The sequence below is a fragment of the Anoplophora glabripennis genome, unplaced genomic scaffold, assembly GCF_000390285.2.
Source record: "Anoplophora glabripennis isolate ALB-LARVAE unplaced genomic scaffold, Agla_2.0 scaffold50, whole genome shotgun sequence".
NCBI lineage: Eukaryota > Metazoa > Arthropoda > Insecta > Coleoptera > Cerambycidae > Anoplophora > Anoplophora glabripennis.
This window is the reverse complement of record NW_019416330.1, coordinates 1-16805: the sequence shown is the minus strand read 5'-3', so window position 1 is coordinate 16805 and position 16805 is coordinate 1. Positions and strand designations below refer to the sequence as shown.

At 30.5% G+C, this 16805-nt stretch overlaps 1 protein-coding gene across 2 annotated transcripts in view; it reads right to left on the bottom strand.

The window, feature by feature from the left end:
* Positions 1–16602, bottom strand: part of LOC108914537 — a 55653-nt gene extending 39051 nt beyond the window's left edge. For both annotated transcript variants that reach the window (XM_018720364.1, XM_018720373.1), the window contains exons 1-3: positions 16466–16602; positions 13565–13863; positions 8095–8287 (exon numbers count right to left, since the gene is read on the bottom strand). In XM_018720364.1, coding sequence (XP_018575880.1) covers positions 8095–8287; positions 13565–13863; positions 16466–16586 — 613 coding nt within the window. In that variant the 5' untranslated portion in view covers positions 16587–16602. The remainder of the gene's footprint in view (positions 1–8094; positions 8288–13564; positions 13864–16465) is intronic.
* Between the last annotated feature and the right edge of the window lie 203 nt (positions 16603–16805).

Below are 16805 nucleotides of genomic sequence, written 5' to 3'. Positions count from 1 at the left end.
CGTCAACTCCGGCAACTAATTCCATTGCCGAGGATGAATGGGTGGCTTCCTTGGCGGAAGAGAGACGACAGAGGGAGGAAGAAGCTCAACAGAGGGCCGAATGGGCTCAACGCAAGGCCAGGGAAATGGCACAATTGAAAAAAAAGTTACGGAGAGAGGAAGAGCTCACCGTGGCACTGAAGGGCGAGGAACGATTTCTTCGTGAACAGAGGGAGGCGCTCAGGGAGCAATTGCGGCTTCTCGACGAACGGGAATTCACTCTGGAACGAAGAAAACGTTCCAATACCGCTTCAGTGAAGCGGATAAGGGGAATGGTGAACCAATTTGAAGAAATGGTTGAGGAAATAACAAAACAATAGTTATTTCCTCAATCATTGAGTTCAGCAACTCTTTTTGTAACTTTTATGTAACTAACTTTGTGTACATATAATTTGATTTTAGTTTGTAATATTTTAGGTTATTATTATTATTATTATTATTATTATTATTATTAATATTTGGAGTTTTTACCACTATTAGACGATGTTCCATTAGACACAATGGGGCTCCTCCCCATTTCAATATTTATGTACGAAATTATTTATCCATCGAGATTAATAATAAATGGATTGGAAGAATTTTATGACCACCACATTCTCCAGACTTTAACCCGATGGACTTCTTCCTGTGAGGATACCTAAAAAGTTTAGTGTACGCAACCCCAGTGCAGACAAGGGATGAATTGCTACAAAGAATTAATTTCCATTGTGATAATATTAGACATACACCAGAAATGCTTTTTCGTGTACAAACAAATAACATTCGTAGACTTAGGAAGTGTGTGGAGGTGGAAGGTGCCCATATTGAAAATGTATTTTGATAGTTTTTTGTTTTAAATTATTTTTTAAATTTATTTAACTTATTGTTTTGTTTTTCTATTTTGTGTAAAATGTATTTGTCAAATTTTGTTAGTGAAAATTATATTAGCAGACATAGTGGAGTCAAGATAGCTTAAAATTATGCATTATTTCGAAATAATTATGGGAAGCATGGATTTTCATAAAACTTCAAATTACTTGGAGATAAGTATTAGAAAAAAGTTATTTATTAATTGTTTAAACAATAATAAATCATTTGTTTAAGAACATTTAAAATAATTCAATGAATTTTAAATCAAATTCTTTCAAAGTGAAAATATAGGGGTTTTCGATGTCGCTGAAGAAGAATATGAAGTCGGAAATTGAAAGTTCAAAATGGCTGATCCAATATGGCCGACTATTTTAAACAATTATCGATTTTAAATCAAACTTGCTTATATTTGTAATATAGGGGTTTTTGAGGTCGCTAAACAAGAATATGATGTCGGAAAATAAAAATTTAAAATGGCTGATCCAATATGGCTGACTATATAAAACAATTTATTTAACAATTATTGATTTTAAATCAAACTCGCTTATATTTGTAATATAGGGTCTTTGACGTCGCTAAACAAGAATATGATGTCCAAAAATGAAAATTCAAAATGGCTGATCCAATATGGCCGACTATTTTAAACAATTTATTTATTTAACAGTTATGGCTATTATGGCTAAAGAGGTTTTATTGAAAATATGTTTTATTTTTTAAAAAACAAATTTATTACTAAATAAATAATTTTTAACACTCATCGAGTTCTTGCTCTTTTTCAAAAATAACTGGGCAATTAAGGCAATCAATGCCAGCACAGGAAGAACATGTTGCGGTGCAAATCAACCCTACTTTCCTGCAGCCGTAATTGTTGCCACAGCCAGATTTGCACCCACAAAAAATCATTTTTAGCAGTTCATTGGGCGCTGGATTTTGTGTCATGATAATTGGAGTCATACCTAACCGATCACGTTTCCAGTCCCAATGTTCTTCTTGTAATTTATTACCAAGCCAAGTATGGACTTGGTAATAAACTTTTAAAAAATGTAATTTAGCTGCATCTTCTGATGGTGGAAGTGCAGCTAAATTCATTTTTATTGACTTAATTGTTTCTTTAGCAAAACATTTGTAGCGAAATTCATTAAGCGTATTCACCTTAGTTGTAGAGTCGTACAAGAGCTATTAAGCACTTAACACCTGCCTCAAATAAAGCATCTGCATCTTGATCTGGTGTTAAAAAAACATCAATCGCTTCTTGTAAATATTTCTTTGACTCGCACATCTTGGCAAAATTTACTTTACTTTTTCCAAAAAAGCAGGACCCGTAAGCATGAATAAATAGTATTCGTTCTTTGCAAGATGGAATTTCTGTCTCATAACTTTTCGGCGAGTAAACTTTTCGCTCTGTGCTATTTTTCCCCAGCTTGAGAAAATATTTTTTTTTCTGCTGGCACTTCTGACGTTGCTATGGTAATAACAAAAAAAAGTTCAAACAAAACTTGTGCAGGGGGTAACAGTGTATCTAAAAAATGTATTTGCAACTTAGGTTATATAAGAGAAATTTCGAAAAACCGACATTTTGGAATGTAGTTAGGATGTAGTATAAAGATAATAAGAATTTTGATGGTTGATTATAAATTTAGTTAAAGAAGAAATTAAATTATTTATAGAGACAGATATAGTCAATAGTAGGGATTAATTTTATTTATTAACTTAAAGTATTGAGGACGAATCTAGAAAAGAAAATTTTATTAGATATAATAATATATGAGTTGACATTTATGGAATTATGATTTGAAACGAATTTATAGAAATAGTGGATAGACATAATGTTAGGAAATAGACTTAAGAAAGTGAAAAGGAACAATTTTAAAATAAGACTGAAGAAGAAGAGTGATAGAGGAAAACTGTAGTGTTAGATTTAGATTTATGTAGTTATAGAAATACGACTTTGTGAAAACTTAGAAAAGTTAGAAGGGTGATGACAAAAAAAAAGTGTTCTATGAAAAAAAAAGAAAAGAGAAAGGACGGTTGTCAAAAGAAAAAATTTGAGAGGAGAGTTTGAAGAAAAACTTAAAGATATAAAATATTATAGAAGAATTAATTAGAAGACAATTATATATAACAGAAAGAAGCATTTTAACAGTATCCATAAAAGGAAAGCTGAAGAGGTTTGCTCAAAATAAAATTTAAGAATAGTAAGAGTGGAAGAGGAAAAATTAAGATTATGCCGTTAAGAGAAAAGTAAATTGGAAGAGTACTATATATAGGCAGGATGATATAATTTATAACGAAGCAGAGCATCATTTGGGATTAGGCAGATTTGGATAGTCGAAAAAGTGGAGATATAGATAAGATTAGGTTAGTAGAAAAGTTGTAAAAATATAAATTTGTTTAACTGTCATTTTAGAAATAAATTATATAATCTGTCAGATATTTCCATATGTCAGAAATTTTAATTGTCAAACAAACATAAATTAAATTTGCATTGAATAAAAGTTTTGCATAGTTTAAAAATTTCATTAGTACGAATATTTTTCCATTCTTGTAGAACAAACGATAAGTTTTGAATTAATAAATAAAACTAGTAACAATTATAACAAGTTTAAAGATTAGTAATCAGAATAAATAAATAGTGACGTTTCTAAATAATAAATACCTAATCAACTATCAAAATAAAAAAGTTTGATTTGTCATATATAAATAAAAAAAAAAAAATTACAATATGTATGTGTGAACTTGCTATCTGAGATGAGGAGTTTGGCCCCAGTGAGAAATTAAAGTAAGTAAAGTCAAAGTTGAAAATTTAAGATTTTTTATTTACTTATTATAAAACTTAAAATAAAACAAAACTTTAATTGTATTAATAAAGAAAAATAGACAACCAACAATACATAAATTCATAATATACAGTTTATTTTACATTTATTAATACAGCTACTTATGTGTATGTATAAAGTGTAAATACCTATACAATATATATTAGACTCATATCTATGTCTATATCAATAAGAGAACTTATATTCACAATTTCAGATACAGAATATATGTTTTAAAAATGAATATTAAATCAATTTATCAAAAAACGTTATTTTTTTGCTGTTATAACAATTTTCCACTTATTACTATAAATAAAAAAAATATTTTTCGCTGGATTTACTTTCTTTAAGGTCTTAACTTAATTATTTGATGGTTTATTAAACAAAAAAAAATGTTGTATATTATTAAACTTTATTTAACAATAAATTTCACTGATTTTTCATGAAATATTTTAATTTTTTGTTTTTTCAACCATTATTTCAATTTTTTAAGAAAAATAAAATGCACCATCTTAAAGTAGAGATTTTAAGCTTTAAAAAGTGCTCTCATAAAGTTTCAATATCACATTTACAACTATAGTTTTTGATCTATAAATTATGGCCTAAAAAGTCAAATTTGTGATTTTTAAAAATTATTGAATATGTTGAGCTCAATATTTTTCAAATTAAATTTTTAAGATTTTTCCATATCGCTCACTGTTTCAATCGTCATTTGAAGAGCGCTGTGAAAGTTGCAGATATTTATTTTAAAAATTAAAAGAATGACAGCTATTTTATTATTATTGTACAAAATTATAGAATGACGTAACTTTGTATACGTACTATATATTTTTTTTCTCAAGTTTAAAGACATAAAATTTTGATAGCCGGATGACTCTTCTTTCATTTAAATTTTTGTGAGGTCGATTTGATCAATTAGATCAAAAGTTATAACAAATTTAGTGTAGCGCGCTCGGGGCCACGCGCACTTCGAGAGCTATACTTGGGGTCCGCCCGTCACATTTTTCGTACGTTAGAAAAAAATTCTACAGCCCTCAATTCGCAGTTTAAAGAAAAACTTTATTAACATTTTTTATGTAAATTTTCCTGTTCTTTCGAATGGCGCAGTTAATTTTTTTTTAATTATATTTTTTTTATATATTTTGCAAAAACTGTAATTTTGCAACTAATTTGTTAAATAAATAATTTAGCGTACACTCTACAGTTGGTAACTGTTTATATGTTGTTTCTGACAACTTTACAAAGCGAAAAATAAAAAGTTCTCTTCCCGTAATTTTCGCGAAGTCAAAATCTATCTTGACTCCATTAACAGGAAGATTTTCTAGGCTCTTATTTTAAATATATGTACGGTTTGGTTCTAACAACGTTAGGTCCAATTAAAAATTAAAAACAAAAAATGGTGGAGATGGCGGTCGATGTGCCCTGTGACATAATATCACAAATATTATTATTTGCTAAACTGTTAACTAAGAGAGTATTATCGTTAGCTCTTTCTTCAGGGAACTTATTTTTGATATATTGATACAACATCAAAAACAAGCTGTACGCATGTGTTATCGCTCACTAAATTTGCATCATGCTGAAGATAATAGTTTAGATACTGTAAATAAAAATAACTTTTTAATTTTCACTTTTGATGGCCCGTAACTTGTTAACGAAGGCCCGTATGAAAAAAAAATATATGAAGAACTGACATTATTTTGATGTCATCTATTTGTAGATACTTGACTTTTTTGTATCAAGTACCGGGACACCCTGTATATTTCTTTTCTTAATACCTAGTATTTTTCTAATAGCGAAGTGTTTCTTCGGTGTTTAGAATGCAAAAGCATTTCGTTATTAAGTACCAAACAACGTTTTTTTTTTTTCAAAACCGTGTTCCAAAGTCAGTAAATATATGTTAAGGTGTATACAGAAATTTTGATGTTTCATTAATTTGACGTCTAATAGTCCACAGTACAGGCCCCCCTCTGGAAAGTTGATTACCACATACTTTATAACTCCTGAGGCGCATCCTTTTGACGAGTCTACCACATTTTTCCTCTGCGACTTTTCTCGATTCCTCCGCTTTTCCAATCGGAAAAGTCCAAAAACATGCCAATTTCCCGGGGTCTTGAGAACTCAAGACCACATCTTCTATTTTTAGCTTAAGTAACTGGAAATTTTGTTGCAAATGCCGATTTAAATTTGTCCGACAGAAATTCCTCCGACATTGACGTGTCTACCGGTCGAAATATGCAAAAATAACAGGGTATTAAAAATCAATTACCACATAGGTAATTTTTAGTAAAATTAATTGTAAATAATTAATTCACTCAAAAAGTATTGTTGTCCGACAAATTTCAAGCCGCGTTTTTTCAGTCCGACAGCTGGAAATCGGAATTTTCACGGGGTATGAAAAATCGATTACCACATATCTAATTTTCATTTTTTCCACTTTTAAATTTACTGTACAAAATAGTGATATAAGTGTCCGACGATTTAATGTCCGCAAATTATTAAAAAATCAATAAATCAATAAACGTGATGAAATTTAATTTTTTCACTCCAAAAATTTCATATTTATAAATGGTTATTAATTATTATTATGTAAATTATTATTTGTTTCAAATAAATAATTATAATATTGCTTATTTTATGCTTAAAAATTTAAAAGTTATAAACAAATGAAGTTATTTTTGAGGCGATTAATACGATCTTAGTGCATAATGCATTATTTCTAAATAAATTAATATTATACTTGATATAAAAATCCTTTTTTCTCTTTCAAGTTTTCATTCGCGTTTGTTATTTTTCTTTACAAAAATTTTCCTGTTTTTCTAAAAGAAAATCTCAAAACTTTTGTGCATAATTTTTTTACACCATACATACTTTTTTGAAATCGTTTAATTTTTTTCTCGATATTTATTTGGCTAAATTGAGCATATAGAGATTTACAATTACGAAAAATATATACAGGTTGTTTCAGAAAGACCTCCCGTAAATAAATGGGGTGATAGTATGACAAAAAAGAGAATTTTTTGTCTTATGAACTCTATGTCTATCTCCTCTTGTTTTCGAGATACAGAGACAAAATAAAAATTTTTAAATAACATTAAAATGAAAATTTCCAAATAGTGCCAAATATTTTTATGAAATTTGGTAGTCCGAGGTTTTTAAGGGTGCCAAATACGCTAGTCTAATTATTTTTTGTATATTTCATAGAAAGCGCTAGTTATGCTACATTCTTATTACAATTTAAGTTATATTTTTTTTAAGGTTAGGTTTTTTACCAGTCGGGCTCTAATTTCTATTGTACAATTTTATTTTCTAAAAATAATGTACTCTTGTTAGAACTTCCTAATGTGGACGATTTTCGAGAAAAAAGGCTTTTAATTAAACTCTTACAATATTACACTATAAAATAAGTGACTTTTCTCAAAGTAAGCTTGAGCTTTGAGAAGAGGAGATAGACATATAGTTCATATGACAAAAAATTCTTATTTTTTGTCGTCCTCACCCCCTGTATTTACGGGAGGTCTTTCTGAAACACCCTGTATTGTATATTTATATGGAATTTTGCTTAATACATGAAAATACCTTATTAGAAATTATAAATACATGTGCACATTTTTTACGAAATTTTTTTCATCATTTTTTGTCGGACTGACGATTTGCGGATATATTTTTGTCGGACATTACAATTTTTGCTTATAAAAAACACTTTTCTATCGTGTGTTATTTTTGTCCGACATGTGGTAATCGATTTTTCATACCCCGTGAAAATTCCGATTTCCAGCTGTCGGACTGAAAAAACGCGGCTTGAAATTTGTCGGACAACAATACTTTTTGACTGAATTAATTATTTACAATTAATTTTACTAAAAATTACCTATGTGGTAATTGATTTTCAATACCCTGTTATTTTGGCATGTTTCGACCGGTAGACACGTCAATGTCGGAGGAATTTCTGTCGGACAAATTTAAATCGGCATTTGCAACAAAATTTCTAGTTACTTAAGCTAAAAATAAAAGATGTGGTCTTGAGTTTTCAAGACCCCGGGAAATTGCCATGTTTTTGGACTTTTCCGAGTGGAAACGCGGAGGAATCGAGAAAAGTCGTAGAGGAAAAATGTGGTAGACTCGTCAAAAGGATGCACCTCAGGAGTTATAAAGTATCTGGTAATCAACTTTCCAGGGGGGGCCTGTACTGTGAACTATAAAGTTACTCATGATATCAATGCACATAAATTATTTTATATGTATAACTAATTGACAAATTGTAAATTTTGGATTTCTCTTTTACAAAAATTTGAAAGTAGCAGAAGTATGATGTGTATACGAAATAAAACGATAACAGAAATACAATAAAACAGACATTAGAATTTATAGGAACAGAAATTATACTTACACGTGTGAAATTTCCAGAGCCCAATATTACTTTTGCTATGAACAAATATTCGTCTTGGTGAAAAAGGTTTATCATCTTTAAATTCTAGTAACTGCATATCCTCATTGCCTCTTCTTACAGCAATTGTATTATTTTTCATTATTATTTTGAAGTGTGTCCAAAATTTATCGCTTATTATATCATGTCCATGATTCTATAAAACAATATTAATAAGAATTACTTGTACATACATAAATAGGGAGAAAATGAGGGTTCATGAAAAAGAGAAAAATAGATGTTTGGATTTTTGAGAACAATTTAATGGACGAAATTATCACCGTTTTTATTTAACAGATAGGCCATTAATCCGATTTATATGTCACACAATATTTATACAAAAACTAAATTATTAGTCCACTTACTAAGGGTTTTTACCTTTTACCTTTTACAAGGATTTAGAAGGATTTAAGAACATCCAATACGTGTTTCATAAAATAGATACACTTACAACTTAAGCTTAAAACTTACAAAAAACGATATAAAAGAATATTCTGAAGTAAAAATTTAACATTGACCGTATTATTCCTAATGCACATGCTCGGGAAGAATAGCCTCATACGCAGGTGCATAAGACCTTGTTGATACATTTATCATCGCTGTCATCATTAGCGTATTTTCTCTTCTTTTGTTTAATCTTGGCACTTTCTAGTTTTACCAAGTATTTTTTATTGTTTTTCTTGGTGCTTTGCTGTGTCAGTTTGTTTATTACATGAAATTATATTTAATAGGCATGCTCAGTATCATTAATATAATTTTAATTTATTATAGTTACCATAAAAGTCAATATTGTTCTATAAATTTAAGGAGAAATTTTCCTATATATTCCTCCCCTGCCACTAGAAGAGTGATTAGAGAAGAAAATAAATGTCTTAAAACATGGAAAACATATGGTAGACTGTTCGACTATCAAAAATTTGCTTGGTAAACGATCTAACACTTTAATAAAGACTGACTATCGTAATTATATTTCTCACGTTGAAAATAATTTGAGTCTTAATGTAAAGAAATTTTGGCGGTTTGTTAATATTAAAAATAACAACAATTTTCCATATGTAATGACATTAAATAACGTGACCATTACAAATACATCAGATATGTGAGCCGATTTCTAAATATTTTTCCAGTGTTTTTATCCAAAAGAAGGCTAGAGTTAACACGTCCTCTACTGAGTCCAATTACCCTTCTGTTCTTTGTAATATTAAATCATATGAAGACGATGTTAGACATGGTTTAAAGGATTTAAATCCTAATAAAAGTGGGGGTTGGGACAATATACCACCGGTTTTCGCAATTGTTGGTTGACCTTGGCATCCCCTTTAACATTCCTTTATCACTTCCTACAGGATGTTTTCCTACTAAATGGAAAGGGGCCTGTATTATACCTGTGGGTACACATGTTCGCAAGTGACCCATTTTTAAGCATTACGTCAAGAGCGCCAGCAGGATGCCGCCGGACGCACCAGCGTTCCAGGAAGGGTCTACGGCGGACTGGTGCCGACGACCAGATGCTTACTCATATACCTACGACCGACTCCACACAAGGGACTCTTCAACAAACACTCACCGCATCAACACGTCTTTTTCTATACAACTTAGTTTTCAATAAAATACTTTATTATTACCGTTGAGAGAGCGTTTTATTCTTGCTTTACAGCGAAAGCAACCCTCATACCTATCTTTAAACATGAACAACGTAGTTTTATAAATAATTATAGACCTATAAGCAAATTTTATGTTTTTGCGAAACTTTTCGAAACTTTTATCTATGATCACGTTTATTCACTGGTTAAAATTCAAATTATGACTGAGCAACATGGATTTTTTAAAAATAGACCTGTTAAAACTAAAATCATGGTATTTTCAGAATTTATACTAATCCATTTGGACAATCAAGTTCAGGTTGATGCGGTCTGCACCTTGCTGAACTGGATGGAGTCTTATTTGACCGACAGATCACAGTGTGTTGAAGTTAACAGATTCACCTCAAATTTCACTATGATACCTCAGGAGTACATCAGGGATCGCACTTGGGGGCTTTAATGTTCATAATTTATATTAATAAAACAAAAGAATGCCTTAATTATTGTAGTTTGTGAGGATATGCTGATGATTTTAAGCTATTTTTACTTATTCTTGATGTTACTGATTGTCTAAAACTTCAGAACGATCTTGATGCTTTTATAATTTTTTGTAAACACAATAATTTGTTTATTAATATCGACAAATGCCAAATAATCACTATTACTCGAAATAAACATCCTTTCTTATGCTTTTTAAGTAACATGCGACACGATTTGCTGGATGATGTTCCGCTGCAAATTCGTCGAAATATGTAACACCTTCAAGATGGTGCTTCTTGCCACACTGCCTGAATTGTTCGAGAGTGATCGAAATTTTCCAGTTGCATGCCCTGCCCGATTGCCAGATTTGATGCCGTGCGAATTTTATTATTGGGGTCGTTTAAAACTGATAAGGTATTCCACTCTTGTTAATACGGATGACAAACTACAACAACAATTGAAAAATACCGCCAGCAATCCAGAAATCCAGGAAGAGTAAATGAAAATTTTCAACGCTATAGTTAACCTTAACAATAACGGAGGATATTTGGAACATTTGTTCTAACTAATTGTAAACTTATAACTTTGTTGCAACTTGTAAATTTTGGCACATATTTCTGGGACATCCGATATTATTAATAGTCCAGTTGGTAGAGGTTCGGCCTGTGTCAAACCTTGATAACCCGGAAATAACTACACAGGCCTACTTTAAATGATGAGTACAATAACAGGCTAATTTGCTGACAAAGTATTTTATCAGGAAAAAAAGTTATTAACAATTTAATCGTGAAAAAAAATTTTTTTAGTAGTTTTCTTTAAATAACTCAGCGGGATGACTTTGTACGAAAAAATGCTTAGGACATGATTTTGTTCGTAATAAAAATAGCTACAAAATGGCGGTGGTCCGATTACGAAATTTGCAATAACAAAGCCGTGAGATTGAAAAAACGGTATAAAACGCCAATTTTTTTAAGTTGCTGTAAAAATGTCAATTATAAACAAAAAGTGATAAAACTTTCGAAAACTATAGTTCAATATATATACAATAATGACGCTAAAGCCGAAAATCAGGAGAGCAAAACTTTTTGTTCTATAAGGTGTTATACATTCATCGGCATCTGAAACTCGAAACTTTGCCAAATTTGTTCGAAGCTTTGCTGACACTTGAAATTTGGTACACACATAGTGTAAATATGCAGAAACCAAAAGCAATTTGCAAAATTCAAGTATCTTCATTTTTGCAGTTTTGGTAAGGTTTTATACGTCACCTTAGTTTTATACGTCACCGTTTTTTTAATTTTTGGGCGTATATTTATGTATTTTTATAAAATATTCCATTATGGTAGATTAGCCAGCACAATTGCCTACAATTTAAAAAAATATATTTTTTCATCGTTTAGATCCTAAACTACTTAACATTTTGTGCCTGTTAGCCATACTCGTACATTCTTCAACATATCAACATAAAACAAAAACGTACGTGTGGGTTAAACCTTTAATTTTAAGTAAACAATTGTTTAAATTTACTGTTGCATATTTCTAACAGAATACAAGCGCCGAAGAGCGGAGCTCGCGCTCGAAAATGAAAAGTTAATGGTTTACCCCACACGTACGATTTTGTTTTATGTTGATATGTTAAATAATGTACGACTACGGCTGACAGGCGCAAAATGTTATGTAGCTTAGGATCTAATCGATGAACATTAATATTTTTTTAATTAAGTGTGTTAATTGTGCTGGTTAATCTACCGTGATGGAATATTTTATAAATATACATATATATTTTTCCAAAAATTAAAAAAACTGTGACGTATAAAACTAGGGTGACGTATAAAACCTTACCAAAGCTGCAAAAATGAAGATAATTGAATTTTGCATATTTCTTTTGGTTTCTGCATATTTACACTATGTGTACTTATACCAAATTTCAAGTGTCAGCAAAACTTCAAACAAATTTGGCAAAGTTTCGAGTTTCAGATGCCGATGAATGTATAAAACCTTATAGAACAAAAAGTTTTGCTCTCCTGATTTTCGACTTTAGCGTCATTATTGCATATATATTGAACTATAGTTTTCGAAAGTTTTATCACTTTTTGTTTATAATTGACATTTTTACAGCAACTTTAAAAAAATTACATTTTATACCGTTTTTTCAATCTCACGGCTTTGTTATTGCAAATTTCGTAATCGAACCACCGCCATTTTGTGGTTATTTTTATATTTATTTATTTTCACGAACAAAATCATGTCCTAAGCATTTTTTCGTACAGTCAGAAAAAAATTTTTTTCACTATTAAATTGTTAATAACTTTTTTCCTGATAAAATACTTTGTCAGCAAATTAGCCTGTTATTGTACTCTTCATTTAAAGTATTTCTGTGTAGTTATTTCCGAGTTATCAAGGAAATGTCACCAACAGTAATTTTCGGCCTCTGTCGACTGGAGAGTATTGGCAATTTTTGTAAAGCAAGACCAAAAAAAACACATTCATTTGGATTTGTCCGAATGTAGTTGTCATGATTTATGTATGTTTTTAATAATGAATTGTTAATATTTATGGAAATCGCAGCAAGCCGTCATACTATGTTGTAGAAGTTGATCTGCGGGGTTATTAAGTTAATTACAAAAAAATCAAAATCGTGTTACCTAGTAAAATTTTATATGGGTGTAAAGTTGAGAAGCGAAACAGACTGTAGATTCAAAAAACTGAAAACACATGAGGCCGTTTAAGGATATAATAATTATATAAACTTGATTTATACATGCCGACAAAATCTCAAAAAAGGAAAAACCCAGAAAGCAGACAATACGTCCCCGAAGGTTTTTGATGCGCTGAATCCGAATCTGGCCTCAGAATTGGCGAAAAATGAATATTTTTTCAAATCGAGAGAAGGGTTTTGAAGGGTAAGGATTCTACTTTTCAGTGGTGTAATTGATTTTTAGAAAAAAAATATTCGAGATGTCATATAACCTTGAATATAACGAACCGTGTTTTTACACATTTAGGTTAGAATATCTCGGAAATCTAGGGTGATGGGTCAATTCTGAGGTCAGGTTCGGATTCAGCGTATCAAAAACCTTCGGGGACGGATTGTCTGCTTTCTGGGTGTTTCCCTTGTTGGCCTGTGTTATGGAGCGGAAATAAATAAAAAAAAAATTATTGGACATTAGAAAATGCTCTAAACTGAAGAACACCACGTACCTTGTGAATGAATCAAGACTAAACGGATATGGGACCAAATAGAAGTATGGTATTTTAGAAACCAAAAACTGGCCGATTTTATATGTATATCACAGAAAACCCGATGGTTTTTTGAACCCAAATATCTAGGAATTTTATTTTTAGGACCAAGTAAGTAATATTTTACGTACAAAGATGGCTCTGGGTATACTGCAAGGTTCTGTAGGGTACATTTTGTCTTTATAGGGTATCTCTCCCTTCCCACATCTTCTTATGACAGATTTTCGGCCCTTCCAGGCTCCTAGCATTATCCAGTAACAATTCGAATTAGTAACGTAATCTTCACACAGAAAAATATGTCCTTCGTTGTTAAGACGTACTGAAAAAGGTATTACAAAGTTAGTTTTTGTGATGACGGTATCAGTTACTTCTTCAAACGCTAAGGTTGTTTTATGTCTGTTCAAATCCTTGCTTTTATAAACTGGGAGTTCTAAAAAAAAAAGGAAAATAAAAATTATTTTAAATTATCTATTTATATCTCAGCTGCATTTCACGTTATTTTAGTGTTCATAGGCGATAATTATAAAGGAATATTTGTCCTTTGAAAGTGCCCATATAGTACAAGCATTCTGGCAACAGAATGGTCCAAAATGAACATAAACTGACGGTAAAAATATTCCGTGATAAAAAGTGTGTTCGTGCCGCAAAAAAAAAGTCAGCGTTAATTTTTTATAAGCAAAAAACAGGTGAAAATCAGGTTTTATTAATTTTTAATATAGAACTTCTGCATTTAAAACAATGTAATTTCTACAAGATATCGGCGCTAAAAAGCCCTTTAATTTGAATGGTCGCACGTCAAAATCGAATAAATAGTTATTGAGTTATTGAAAAAAAAACACTAAAATAAGCCATTTGTTAATTATTTAATAGCTTTAACAATTTGCAAAATATCAATTTCTACCATTGTGTAAACTAAGCGTTTCGAAGGGATAAAATTACGGTTCAAATTTGGAAGAAAAATATTGAAAACTTTTTATGTAATAGCAATTGTTATTAAAAATGGGACTTTTTTTTTAAAATAATTTCTATCGATTGGGGGTGTCGCGCAGCATTCAGCAAGGGCTCGTTCTTTTCGTGAAGTGTTCTAGTTTCATGCAGACCCGTTTACCTGATCATTTTTTCAATTTAAATTGTTTAAATATCGCTCCAAACTAATTGCTATAAATGGCTTAATTAATAAATGGAATAGCTCCCGTTGTAAACGCGATCGTTATTGTTTGGCAATATTTTCTTAAAGCTTGAATTTTTTGACGAATTTACAAAAAAAAATGAACTTGCTAAGTGCCCTGGGAGCAGAGATAGGATTTTTTTTAAAATCTCACGCCTTTAATTATTAACTTTTTGTGGTGCCGTTTTCAGCAATGTTTAAAGGGAGAATTGAAGTTTCTTAAAAAAAATCGTGATGGTACTAGCATTAAAACAACATCCCTGAATCCACCGCCAAACGCGAGATGAAATTGCGGCTATGGACCGGAGCTCGCGGCTCGGTGGTGGGGGGATCTTCAAATCCAAACCAAGTGAAATTTTTTCCATTTTCTCCGCAACTACTGCTTAGAATTTCATCATTTTTTTTTTAATTTGGGGTAGCTCGTCGAATTATTAACTTTTACCTTCACGATTTAAAGCAAAGACCATTATTTACTACTGCAATTTATACGCTTTCCATTATCGGTGGGTATTTTGCAACATTTTCAAACGTTCTCTTTAATTTTTAAAAGTAGCCACTATTACTGCATAATCGACTTATATTTGCCATGATTATTATTTTACAATAATTTAATTTTGATCCAAATTAATTATTTACTACTGCTAATAGATAAAAAAATAATGGTTGTACTTAAATGGGGGTAAATTTTTTTTTTTTTTTTTTTTAAATCCTATCTCTGCTCCCAGGGCACTTAGCAAGTTCATTTTTTTTTGTAAATTCGTCAAAAAATTCAAGCTTTAAGAAAATATTGCCAAACAATAACGATCGCGTTTACAACGGGAGCTATTCCATTTATTAATTAAGCCATTTATAGCAATTAGTTTGGAGCGATATTTAAACAATTTAAATTGAAAAAATGATCAGGTAAACGGGTCTGCATGAAACTAGAACACTTCACGAAAAGAACGAGCCCTTGCTGAATGCTGCGCGACACCCCCAATCGATAGAAATTATTTTTAAAAAAAGTCCCATTTTTAATAACAATTGCTATTACATAAAAAGTTTTCAATATTTTTCTTCCAAATTTGAACCGTAATTTTATCCCTTCGAAACGCTTAGTTTACACAATGGTAGAAATTGATATTTTGCAAATTGTTAAAGCTATTAAATAATTAACAAATGGCTTATTTTAGTGTTTTTTTTGCAATAACTCAATAACTATTTATTCGATTTTGACGTGCGACCATTCAAATTAAAGGGCTTTTTAGCGCCGATATCTTGTAGAAATTACATTGTTTTAAATGCAGAAGTTCTATATTAAAAATTAATAAAACCTGTTTTTTCACCTGTTTTTTGCTTATAAAAAATTAACGCTGACTTTTTTTTGCGGCACGAACCATAATCTGATTCACCAACACGATCCACACCTTTTTATCATGGAATATTCTTACCGTCAGTTTTTGCGGGTGATCCTACTGCAATGCCTGTACTAATAGTTGAACTTGAACGCTTTCAATGCTAAAAAATCTTAAAATAAATTTTTAAAGATTTTTTGCATTTTTCTCATAGATGATTAGATTTACTGCAAAAACGTAAATACAATTATTTATGAAATTTAATTTACTATAAAAAGGTGCTCAGTATCTAAGCTTAGATGGGAAAAGTTTTAAATCAAATTTTTTTTCTAATGTTTAGAACAATTTTTCGTTAATGGAGCAAAAAAAAATTATTTCAAAAGAATAGAGTATAACACAATTAAAACAAATGTTTAAATACTAAATAACTGATCAGTCTTTTGTTTTTACTGTGAAATTTTAATTAATTGAATTTTTTAAGAAGAATTATTTTACTTCTTTATGTTTTATTAAGCGTTATTTTATAATACCTTCCCATCTGCGATCTGTAATAAAGTCGTTAATTTCTCCATCTGTTGAATTTTTAAGTCTCCAACTTCCAGAATCCACATTTGTACACGTTTCTCCATATTCAAATTCACAAATATTCATATTTCCTTGATTTTGGTAAAAATATGATCCTGAAAGAGAATGGCCTATTTACAAAATGTCTTAATAATTTTTTTAAAAACTTATATACAATTTTTTTAATGTTATCTCTCGGTGATCTTGGGCATCACTTTTTTAAGAAAAAAAAAATATATATATACAGGGTGTATTTAAATGGAGGGGCATAAATGATACCAGATATTGCTTGGGTGAAAATAAGTC